General features: G+C 40.7%; 1 protein-coding gene across 11 annotated transcripts in view; it reads left to right on the top strand.

Annotated features, from left to right (window-relative positions):
* The window catches only part of SRGAP2 (SLIT-ROBO Rho GTPase activating protein 2), a 225,295-nt gene that overhangs the window by 111,766 nt on the left and 101,440 nt on the right, over window positions 1-12,089 (top strand). For all 11 annotated transcript variants that reach the window (XM_036909772.2, XM_036909769.2, XM_036909771.2 and 8 more), the window contains exon 4: window positions 1,452-1,614. In XM_036909772.2, coding sequence (XP_036765667.1) covers window positions 1,452-1,614 — 163 coding nt within the window. The remainder of the gene's footprint in view (window positions 1-1,451; window positions 1,615-12,089) is intronic.

The following is a 12,089-nucleotide window of genomic DNA, read 5'->3' as shown; positions in this document are numbered from 1 at the left end:
TGTTCTGAAGCCAGAGTAGGTGTGTGATGTGGTAATTTGTTAATTAGTTACCTTACGAGAGAATTGGAAAAGACCAGCTAAGTTGAATTCCATGAGTTAGAAATCACTGATGCCTGGCAGCCTCCAGTCCTCAGTGGAGGCAGGGCTGACTTAAGAACCAAGCCTTTCTTAACTCCCTTTCTTTGCATTAGGAGCCTGACTGTAGGAAGGGAAGGGGGAAAAGGGGAATGAAGAGGTTGTGATTCTTTGCAGTGATTAAGAGCCCACCCCCTCTTTGCAGGCTTAGTTTTGAATTCCAGCATTGCCAATTTTTAGCTAGGCAACCTTGAATGAGATGTTCAACCTTTCTTAGTCCAACTTACCTCATCTGCTGAATGTGGTGAATAACATCCCTTCATCTGGTTGTTGTAGGGTTCAAGTTAACAGTGTGAGTATAGGGTCTAGCCATGTTCAAGTGCACAGTAAGCCCTTGATAAATAGTAACACAAACAATCCCTACATTCTGTTTCTCTCTTTAAAGAAATCCAGCTAGCAGAGGCAGAAAATCTATTGCTTAACTTAGTGCTATTAACTGAGTAGTTAATCAGTAATTCTTTTGGGTCACAATATTTTCATTAGAAATGAGCATCTAGGTTTGGCACTTTACCGCTCCACTCAGCTGTTGAAGTTTTAGGAATACGTGTATTCACATATGGTTTCTGTTCTTGGTTGTATGGGACATGAGATAATGACTCAATTGATGAAATCAAACCTCCTCAGATGCATTCTGTGGGCCTGAGCATTTTTAGTGACTTTTTCATGTAAATGCTTCCAAAGTTGTCTTCATTGACTCCTACAGTAGATAAGTGTGGTGGTGGTTGGGTGGGGTGGGGGGTGGGATTTAGTCTGTAGTGCTCTAGTGCTTGAGTCTGACAAACTCTCTTAACTACACAAACCAAACGACTTAGTGTCCAAGGTTTTGAGCTTAGGAGTCAGGCACTGTAGACCTGTTCTAGGCAGACAACACAGAACTGTGGTTCTATCCCCAACTCCCTCTTACTGTTTCTCTGAATCTTCTTACTGCCTGTGAGCAAGTGACAACCCCTCTGAGTTTCTGGGGATAATGGCAGTTCTTTTCTTACGAGGAGATTATGGAGCTTGGATGAGATGATGCATATAAGGCATTTGCCAGCTCCTAGAACATGGTAGATGCTCAACAGATAATCCTGCTTCTTCTTCTCCTCTTTCCCTCTTCCCCTCTCCTTCTTCTCCCTCTCATTGTTCTTATTTTCTCCTTTTTTCTCCAGAGTTTTTAGAAAAAGAGAAAACTAGAGGTGCAGGCTTCAGGAAAATGTCTCTGTTTCTGGTTTGGCGCTGATTGCTGTGATTTTGTGACATGGACTGCAGTCCGAGGTGTTGGCCCTGGCTGCTTACCAACGTTGATTTTTTTTTTTCTTGCTGTTTCTTTGCAGGAAGGATCAGAATGTTCTCTCTCCAGTCAACTGCTGGAACCTCCTCTTAAACCAAGTGAAGCGGGAGAGCAGGGACCACACCACCCTGAGTGACATCTACCTGAATAATATCATTCCTCGATTTGTCCAAGTCAGCGAGGACTCAGGAAGACTCTTTAAAAAGGTATATAGCTATTTCGAGTCACAGAGATACTTGAGAGGAACAATGCCACAGTCTTACAAATAAGAGAAAGGCTCTCTTATTGACCTTAAAAGGCTTTCCAAAGGTCCCCTACCATGTTCTCATGGAGGAAAAATACTGGATTGGCATTCTTTTCCTCCTTTCTGAACTGAATTCATAGAAGCCCTTGGGAAAGTAACCATTTACAAGGTACAACCCCAGTACTGGCAGCATGATTCATAATCTGCACATATTAATCACAATTGTGTTTGGCCATTTCCTTTAGTGATCTGCAAAGCTCCTGCGACTCAGGACCTTCATTGTCATGTCATTTTTTCCTCTTCTAGGTCATTCAGCAAGTTCATGTTTTTGGTTTAGTTCTCTTCCTAAGTTCTCACCTTGGCCCTAAGGTGAACCCACAGATTTGGTTATTCTTGACAGGATGTATCTTTGTCTCTGGGTCCCTGAATGCTTTCTGGAGCTCGGTTGTAGGTCACAATTCCTTGGGTGTCAGTTGAAAAGTTTGACCAAGGAAAAACTCAAAACTAATTGTGATGATCTTAAGAAATTTATGCCAAAGTCACCTTCTCTGTCACTAATGGAACCAGCTGCTTAGAAACCCAGGAGCCTCTTTCCTAAGCTCTCTCAACATGAGCTCTAAATAGTGTCATTAATTCCTGACTTTTGGTTACCAAAAGCCCCAGCTATTTACTGTCAATGATACTTCAGGTCTGACCTTCAAGCTCCAACACCCCCAGAAGACTTTTCAGAAGGTGAATAATCTTCCCACAGGTTATAAGGTATGAAGAGGATATATTTTGCCATTTCACTGATTTCACATATAGGAAATTCACTGGTTTCCTGTTGACAAGATCCCGAGTTAAATTTGAGGCTGGGAGAGAAAGGACTTGAGTAACCAGGACTGTGGTCGATAATAGCCGTAGCTCTTGGTTAGTTTTCCAATTCTTAACATTCGAATGCTTCCCAGAGCTCAGTAGGTCTAGAATTAGAATCCTCTTTTTTCTGTTTATAGCAGCATTCAAAGAACTGACTTAAAACCTTCTATCTACATAATTGCATCTGGGAGAGGGCTTTCCCTGTGTCTTAGAGACAGAATGTTAAAGGTACAATCATCTGACAGTGAAATGAAGGAAGAGAAAGATAACTCCTAGAGCTCAGGGGCTATTTTTGGTGACTCAGCTGTGCTGCGGTCGGGCTGTACTTCATTTAGGGGTGAGGCCACTTCTCACCGTTTCCTCCTGGTTTCCAGCTTTGGCTTTAGCTTGCTTGTCGTTCATTTGAATTATTCTGCAACACTTAGTGACGTGTTTATGTGACGAATGACCACGATTCATAATTCTGTATTGAATACTGGAAATAGGCTAAGAGAGTGGATTTCAGGTGCTCTTTTCACACATAGAACAAAGATAACTATGTGAGGGAGAGGATATGCTAATTAGTTTAATGGTAGTGATCTTTTCACTGTGTGCATGTATATCAAATCATCATGTTGTACATCTTAAATATATATAGTTTTTAGGAAAAAAATGCTTTTAAACCTATTTAGGTGGAACCTTGACAGTAATCCAATAGCACTCAGCTCTTCACAACAACCCTGGTAGTCAAGGCCTTTCTCAAGAAGGAAAAGCGTTGACCGACAGTTTCCTCCGACGGTTTCTTTGTTCATCTGATAAAAAACTTGTATGAGATGCTGAGCTATCTAGACTTCACCCAGTGTCCCAGGCCCCTTTTCTCCCGGCTTTGAAGGTTAGAGAAGAAGCCAGCTGAGAGTCTCACAGCCACTCCAGCTCTCAGAGGTGTTTGTGCTGAAGGCAGCCAGTTACCAAAGCCACGAGTTTTCCTGCTTCCTCAAGTGCCATTCACATGTTACCGAAGATCTAGTTGCATGGCATGTGTTCAAGACATGGGCTATTTGCCCTCCAGGAGGAAAACCCACCGTGGGTGACATTCCTAGCCGTGGTCTCAGGGCCAACCTCCTTATGCCGTGCCATTCTATGCTGGGGTGTATAAGGAAGAATTTCCAGTTACTCACAGGAATGTTTGTATAAGACGTTCCATTGAAAAGTACACATACTGTACAGAGGCAATGCAGCTCAGCACATTTCTACAAACTGAACACACCTGGTAACCAGCCCCCAGATCAAGAAACAGAATGTTTTAGTACCCCAGAAGCCCCCCTCTTGCCCCCTTCTAGTCACTGGGAGCTTGGGATGGGTGGTCCTCACCCCTAAGGATAGGAACTGTCCTGACTTGTAACAGCAGAGATTAGTTTTGCTTGTACTTTATATAAATAGAATCATACAGTGTATACTCTTCTGTGTCTGGTTTCTCTCATTCAGCATTATGTTTGTGAGATTTATTCATATTGTTGTATATAGTTGCAGACTGTTGGGTTTTTTTTATCTTTCTAACTTTTCATCGATTAAATTACAGTTGGTTAGAGATATGCATAGGCTTGTGGAATAGCGAATGTTTACTGTTCCACAAAGTGAATCGTCTCCTTCTCTCTCCCTTGGGATCCAGTACAGGTGGAGAACTCTAACAAGGAAGCTGGCTGGGCCAATCCTAACAGGAGATTAAATTGGTTTTGGCTGAGTGAGAACCTCTCTGCTTTCTAGTAATGGGCAAAGAAGCATTCTGTCTCCATATCTCAGTTTTTCAATCGCTTTTGTTGAGAGAATGTTACACATGAAGAATTAGAATCCCACTGGTTAAAATACAGTAATCAGATAAGAGAACTAAGGATGTTCCTGGCTACGCTGTCACTTAATGTGAAGCTTCCCTGGGCTTGCTTTGTGCCATCAGAGCAGAGGTCTTTTCTAGGTGACACTTTCTCTTGGGCTCAGCTCCTGAGTAACTCTGAAACCTTGGACAATTATTTTTCCTTTTTGTACTTCAGTTCCCTATGCTTTAAAAAATGTGGGGTTTGGGCTGTATGATCTCCATGGTGCCTTTGAAATCTAATGTATCATAATTCTGTGATGACAAGGGTATCCTACACTGGTGGCTGCCTTCTGGTCACTGGGTGACCTTTGTTAAATTGTGACAGGCAAACTGTGGTCCTCAGATAAGGACCAACAGCAAGGGATGTGGGTGTGGAGAGGGGGCTAGCATAAGCAATTGAAGGCTGGATTCTCAAGGAATGAGGCATTGTTTCAGATTCTGTCATCTATATTGGCCAGCACCCAAGAGAGGCCAAATTGAAATCCAGATGTATAAAGTAGATATCTTTTATTTTACCTGTAAATTCAGTTCTAGCAGCAAAAGGAAAATCCACCTTTCTCTTCAGACACAGGCTTCAGAAAAGACACTTTTATTTCTGGTTCAGCTATGCACACCTGTGAAAATTCACCTGGGCATTACGTGAATTTGAATCTGTTTTTCTCTGGCAAAAGTTATGGGTTTTCTTCTTCTTTTAATACTTTCTATTTTTCATCTATAAAGCTTAATGATTCACTTGGCAAAGGGTATGATAATCAAAACCAACATTTTTTGAACGCTTATGTGCCAGGTACAGTGCTAAACACTTTGTGTGCGTTATCCTGTTGAATCCTTACAATAACTCATAAGTTAGCATTATTATCCCTATTTTGTGAAGGAGCGAACTGCTGCTTAGGGAGATGAAACAAAAGAGAGGCAAGGCTAGTTTTTAAATTCAGTCATCTGACTCTGGAACCCGAGGTTCCCATCAACATATTATATTAGGACTCTAGATGTGGTGTGCAGAGTAGAGGGAGATTTTCATGCTCTTTTCCACTGAATCCAGATATTTCACTTAATTACAGAATCAACCTTATCTCTTGCACACAAACCTTTGAAGGGTATGGAGGTGTTAAACGTCAACATTGGGTTGTTTCTCCTACCTGATGTCTGGGCAGGCAGCTAAAAGTGGGGAGTGAAATAGGGCAGCATGTTTTTCCCCCGAGGGGCAGACTCTCTAGCAAGAGAGAAACAAAGACTCATTAAATGTGAGAACTGGCCAAAAATCTGGCTCAGAGCGAACTCAGCTAATTTGGGGATGTCAGGGTGGCTGCACAATTGGCCCTTCTGTGCTACTGAACCCCCTAAAGGGATGCTCACCGCTGGCCCTCTGGTTTGTGGTTATGTCTGCTGGGACATATTTTACATTTTGCATGAAGCCATGGTGGAGATTCCTTTAGCTAAATATAACATCCAGAGAGAGGAGCCTCCTGCCCACAGCTTAGAAACAGACTCGCTTTGTACAGGACTCCAGGGGAATGGAGCCCATTTGGTGCTCCCAACATATCCTTTCGTGTAATGAAAGCTCAGTCTGTCTAACGCCTGCTGGAACCAAGGTTTGGGCAAATATTATTGCTGCCACCTTCATTTGTTTAATGCGGTGGCTTCAAAAACGGGCCAAACACTGCCAAGTCTGACTCTAAGCTCCATGTCGTCTCTGTGAGAGGCATGTTCTAAAGAATAGAAGTAATTTTTCCCACTTTCTCAGATTGTCTCAGGACAATTCTGGGACACTTACTACTTAGCTGGGACACACTAAAAGTACCTCTGATACTGCTTTTCGACTCCCTGTTTCTAGTCCTTACTGGCTGCTCACACTTAGGCTTAGAGACTGGTCAAGTCAGACACTCCTCAGGCTGTCCGTTTGAGTCCCTCTTTTCACAGTGTTCCCATTCACTGTACTCCACAAATGTCACCTGATGTGTCTATGGCAGCAAGTCAGGTTGAACTGGGAAGGCTAGATCAGATTCCCTGTAGACTAGTAGTTCTCAACTACTCGAGAGTCACTTGGGGAGTTTAAAAAAAATATTGGTGACCTTGAATAGACAAGATTTCTTAGCATATAAAAAGCATGAACTGAAGAAAAAAAAAAGATAAATTGGACTTTATCAATTCTTGGACTTTTGCTCTTGGAAAGATGTTAAGAAAATGAACAACCAGCCCACAGACTGGGAGAATACATTTACAATGCATGTAACTCATTCATAGGAAGACAAACTACCCAAGGTTTTTTAACTAAGCCAAAGATTTTAATAGACATTTCACTAAAGAAGATACATAAATGGCCAGTAAGCACATGAAAAGATGCTCAATGTCATTAATCATCAGGAAAATGCAACTTAAAGCTATAAAGAGATATCTACATACTTACTAGCATGGCTAACATTTAAAAGACTGATAATACCAAGTGTTAGTGGGGACAGATGGAATTCTCATATGTTGCTGGTGGGAATGTAAAATGGTACAGCTTCTTTGGAAAAGAGTTCGGCCGTTTCTTATAAAGTTAAATATGTACTTACCATATGACCTGGCAATTCCATGTCTGGGTATTTACCCAAGAGAAATAAAGGCATATAGCTGTACAAAGCCTTCTCCTGAATATTCACAATAGCTTTTGTTGTGGGCTGAATAATGTCTGTGTCCTAACCCCTGAAACCTGAGAATGTTACCTTATCCGTATAAGACGTTGTACATCTGAGGATTTGAGGATCTGGTGATGGGGGTATTATGCTTGATTATCCAAGTGGACCCTGAATGCAGTTACTAGTGTTCTTATAATAAGCAGGTGGAGAGATTATAGACAAAAGAGAACCAGGCCATGTGCTAGAAGCAGAGGGAAACAGAGTCACAGAGAAGATGCTAGGCCACTAACTTTGAAGATGGAGGAAGAGGCCATGAGTCAAGGACTGCAGCTGTAGAAGCTACAGAAGACAAGGAAACAGATTCTCCCCCAGAGCTTCCTGATGGAACAACAGCCCTGCTGGTACCTTGACTTCCACCTAATGCCATTGGTTTTGGACTTCAGACCGACAGAACTACAGGAAAATAGAAATTAAAACTAGAACTACCATAAAATCCAGCAATTGCACTTCTGAGTATTTATTTAAAGAAAACAACACTAATTCAAAAAGATATTTGCACCCCCATGTTCATTGCAGCATTATTTATGATATATATTATATATTTATAGGATTATTTATAATAGAAAAGATATAGAAACAACCTAAGTGTCCATAGATGAATGAATAAGTAAAGAAAATGTGATATATACACACAATGGAATATTCAGCCATAAAAAGGAATGAAATCTAGCCATTGGTAACATCACCAGTGGACCTAGAGGGTATTATTACAAAAGTGAAATAAGTCAGGCAGAAAAAGACAAATACCACATGATCTCTCTTATATGTGGAGTCTAAAAAACACACACACAAAAACCCCAAAAATAAAACCAAGCTCATAAATGTAGAGAACAGAGGCAGGTGGAGTGGTAGATGGTAGGAGAAATGGGTGAGCTGGTTTTTTTGCTGTTGTTTAAATAAATTAAATAACATCTTTTTAATTAAGAAAAAAGAATAAATATATGTTGTTTTAAGCCACCGAGTTTGCAGTAATTTGTTACTGCTGCCATAGGAAATTAAAATTTTATCTGTAATAGTCCAAACTGGAAACATCTCAAAAATCCATCAACAGATAAAAGAAAAACATATTATATCTCTATGTACATCTATGAATACTACTCAGTGATAAAAAGAAACAAAATGCTGGTAGATACAACAATGTGGGGGAACTCAAAAAGCATTAGACTGATAAGAAGAACCTAGACACAATGCGTACATTCTGTATGACTCCATTTGTATGAATTTTTAGATGAGATAACTCTAATCTATAGTGACAGAAGCCAAATCAATGATTGCCTTAGTCCAGGAGCTGGGGGGCAGCGGGGTTGGGGGTGAGGGGTTGATGCAAAGACACAAGGGGATTGTGAGGTTATGGAAATGTTATACAATCTTAACCATGGTGGTTACATGACTGTGGACATTTGTCAAAACATACTGTACTGTATACTTAAAATGTGTGCATTTTATTATATGTAATTAATGCCTCAATAAAGTTGATTTAAAAGATAATAAAAAACATACCATGCCAAGGCCCCACCCCCAGGTAGTTGAATCAGAGTCTCTGGGATGGGGCCTAGGTGAGTGTTGCGTGTAGCCAAGGTTGAGAACCACTGTTGTAGATACTCCCATTTCCATCCTGGGGAAATCCAGGAACTCAGGGGAGAGCTGAAGCCATAAGATCTGTCTCTGTGTATGTGAGCCACGTTTGCCCCTGCAGCAGACAGTGTTGGAGCATCTAGGCTGGTTTGTTTATATAACCCACTGTGGTTTCCCTACTTTATTCTTGTAGGGGGACAGAGGGTATATCTGGCTTTAGATAAATGAGTCACACTGCAGGAAGCGTGGGATCAAGCAAGGTGCTGAGGAAGAAATGTAAGAGGCTCAACTCAGATGTTAAAACGTGTACTTTCGCTCTTTTAGATCAGCCACAACAGAATTGCCGTGACCTGTATGATTTCCTCTGGCACCAAGGAGATGGGTCTGGCTGTCAGAGGTTGAAAAATTTGAAACTAAAAGCGGTACATGTCACCTACCTACCCAGTTTCTCCCTTTTGAGTTGGGATGAGGTTTCCTGTGGAGGTTTTGAGTCCAGCTGTTGGGCATATGTGAGGAGAGAGGATGTTGATAGTGTAAGGAGGCATGTTTGGGGTGGTGGTGTCACAAAAAAGAAAAGGAGAAGAAGGGGCCCACAGTGCTGGTATCGTTGAACGGCCCTGGGAGGTGCTATGGATTGAATGAATTGAGGAAGAATGGGTTTCCAAAGGTTGTGCCCTGCCCTCTTAAGCAAGGGTTTAATTTGGAGACGTTTTTGGGGGGAGCCGATGATTGATTTATCCCTCCCTCCCGTCCCCAGTCCATCCTACACCTTCTCCCCCACAGAACTCAATCCTCCATTGATTGAATTTTCTCCACCTTATAACATGGCCGCTAACAGTGTGCGCGGTACTTTATAGACAGATGTTCCAGCTGCCCAGTTTATCTTGTTGGTAACAAAAATCTGTTCTGATTAATTGTGCTTTATTCTCTCACATCTGATGAAGAGATCCTCTTTGGTGGAAAGAATAGGATGCGAAGCTGAGCTTATCTGAGTAAAGGGTGGAAGGCTGCCAGCTACTTCAAAGGTATCTCTGCTGATAAGGGGCGTCGGGTTCACTGCCAAAGCCAACACGGAGGGGAGCTCTGCCGCTAGAGCTGTTCTGGGCATTTTAGCTTTGGTTTCTGTGACACTGGGTCAGCGGCATCCGTATCCTCTCCCTTGGTGCTTCTCTCTGGGTGGTCCAGGCTGCTTTGAACATAGGAAGATTCAGCTCAGAGGGAATGTGTGCATCAAAGATGCCTGCAGTCTTTTGCTTAGGTTAATTTATATGTTTGCCATTTTGGTGTTTCAATTCTCGGGTGTCTATCTGCCTCTTCTGAAGGAGCCCAAGGTGCTACATTTAGACCATTCAAAGGTGTAATGGTATGTCAACTTTATAAAGCAAACGATGATGAAGAGAATCTGAACAATTAACAAATAGGGAGTATGGGAAAGAGAGGCCCAGTGTACAGAAAATAAAAGTGTCCAAATGCAGCCTTGTATTTGAAAACTACTGTAACTTAGAAAAGCATGCCGTCATTAAGTACTTGAGTGAATACTATAAACACAGCATTATGCTAGGTGCAAAAAAAGAGCTTAAAATCAAACTAAGGAGGAAGGTTTGCCCCCAGGAAGTTTAGGCTTTTAAGTCCACTTTTTAGTCCACTTAGATCTCCCAGAACTTTCTGTGGAATGATGATAATAATAGCTGTAATAGTAACAAGTTTTCATAAAATGCCTACTGTAAATATTACGTATTATAGTAGGTCCTTAAATGTATGTTTTGTATAATCCTTTCATGTATTTTGCAAGGGTTTTTTTTCCCTTAACTTTTTATGGAAGTTTAAAATACTTAGAGAAAGTGTACATATTTTCAGGTGTGCAGTGGATTTTTGCAAACTGCAAACAACTATGGAATTAGTACCCAGATAAAGAAAAGACTGTTACCAGTATCCCACAGGCCTCCCTTTTGTCCCTTCCATTCATTACCCCATGAAAGGCAGCCACTGCCCTGACTTCTAATACAATGTAAGTATTGACCTGTTTTTAAAAAATTTTATACAAATTGAATCATATCATAGTCTTTCAATAATTTAAATACATGGTTCTTTTGTTTCTTGACCTCCATTGTTTCTGATGAGAAGTCAGCTGTGATTCTGTTATTACCCTGTGTATAGTATTTTGGGAGTTTGGGACATTACTTTTAATATTTTTTCCTTATCTTTGGTTTTCAGCAGTTTGTGATGAGTCTAAGTGTGGTTTTCATTGTATTTATTTGGCTTGGATGAGTACAATACCTAAATGTCCTGAATCTGCGGGTAGTGGTTTTTCCTCAATTTGTGAAAGTTTCTGGCAAATGTTTTTTCTCTCCCATTTTCTCTTCTTGCCTTGACTCCCATTGCACATTTGTTACGCTGCTTGATACAGTCCTACAGATCATTGAGGCAAGTTTTTTTTCCCCACGTGCTTTCGTTTAGATGATTTCTGAAGTCTACCAATCCTGTCTTTTGTTGCATCTGATCTGCTATTTATGCCATCCAATAAATTTTTGTTTCTGATAATTGTATTTTTTAGTTTATGGTTTCCATTTGGTTCCTTTTTATAGTTTCCATACAGCTCCTGAACTTTCTCTTGTTACTTGTAAAACATATTTGGTAATTATTTAAAAATTCTTCTGCTCTTTTCAACATCTACATTATCTGTGGTTCTATTTCTATTTGTTGATTTTTCCCTTGACCATGGATCACATTTCTTAATTTTTCCACATCTACTAATTTTTATGACACATTAGACATGGATGATACATTATAGAGACTCTACATGTGCTTATCTTCCTCTGAAAAGTGTTAAGTTTTATTCCAGTTAGGCAGGTAAATTGCTGGCTGATCACATTGAACTTGTGGGGAATTCATTTTGTGCTTTGTTAAAGTGAGTCTTTTTTGGTTTTGTCCATAGTTCTGGAACATATTCTGTACATTTAATGCATGACCTTTCTGGGGTGTCCATGAAAGGCCTGGGATGTTTGTTAAGCCACCTAACTTGGCAGGGTTTGAACTATAAATTCCATCTCCCCTATAGTGGATAGCAGTTAGGAAGACCAGATGTCCCAGTTTGCCTGGGGTGTGGGGCACAGGGGGTCCCTGGGATATGAGGAATTCAGTATCCATTATACTGTTGATGGCATTTGGGTAGTTTCCAATCTGAAGCTATTATGAATAATGCTGCTGTGAATATTATATTTTAAGGTTATTTTTCTTCCCATTGTTAATAGTTGAAAAATTAAAGCTCATGTTGGTAAAATACTCTTTTGTAAGACCAAGAAGAGGTGACTTTGGAATTTAAACACACATGCTCTTTCTACTACATCACCCTACCACCCATACATCAGGATTTATAGGTGTTATCTTTAGAAAATAGCTGTTGCCAAATCAGATTGAACCTGGTCATAATCTGATCTTTAAAGAGAGTAAATTCAAAACCTGCTTCCCTCTCTCTCTGCC

The sequence above is a fragment of the Manis pentadactyla genome, chromosome 9, assembly GCF_030020395.1.
Source record: "Manis pentadactyla isolate mManPen7 chromosome 9, mManPen7.hap1, whole genome shotgun sequence".
NCBI lineage: Eukaryota > Metazoa > Chordata > Mammalia > Pholidota > Manidae > Manis > Manis pentadactyla.
Note: the sequence above shows the minus strand (reverse complement) of the source record. Positions and strands in the feature narration are given on the sequence as shown.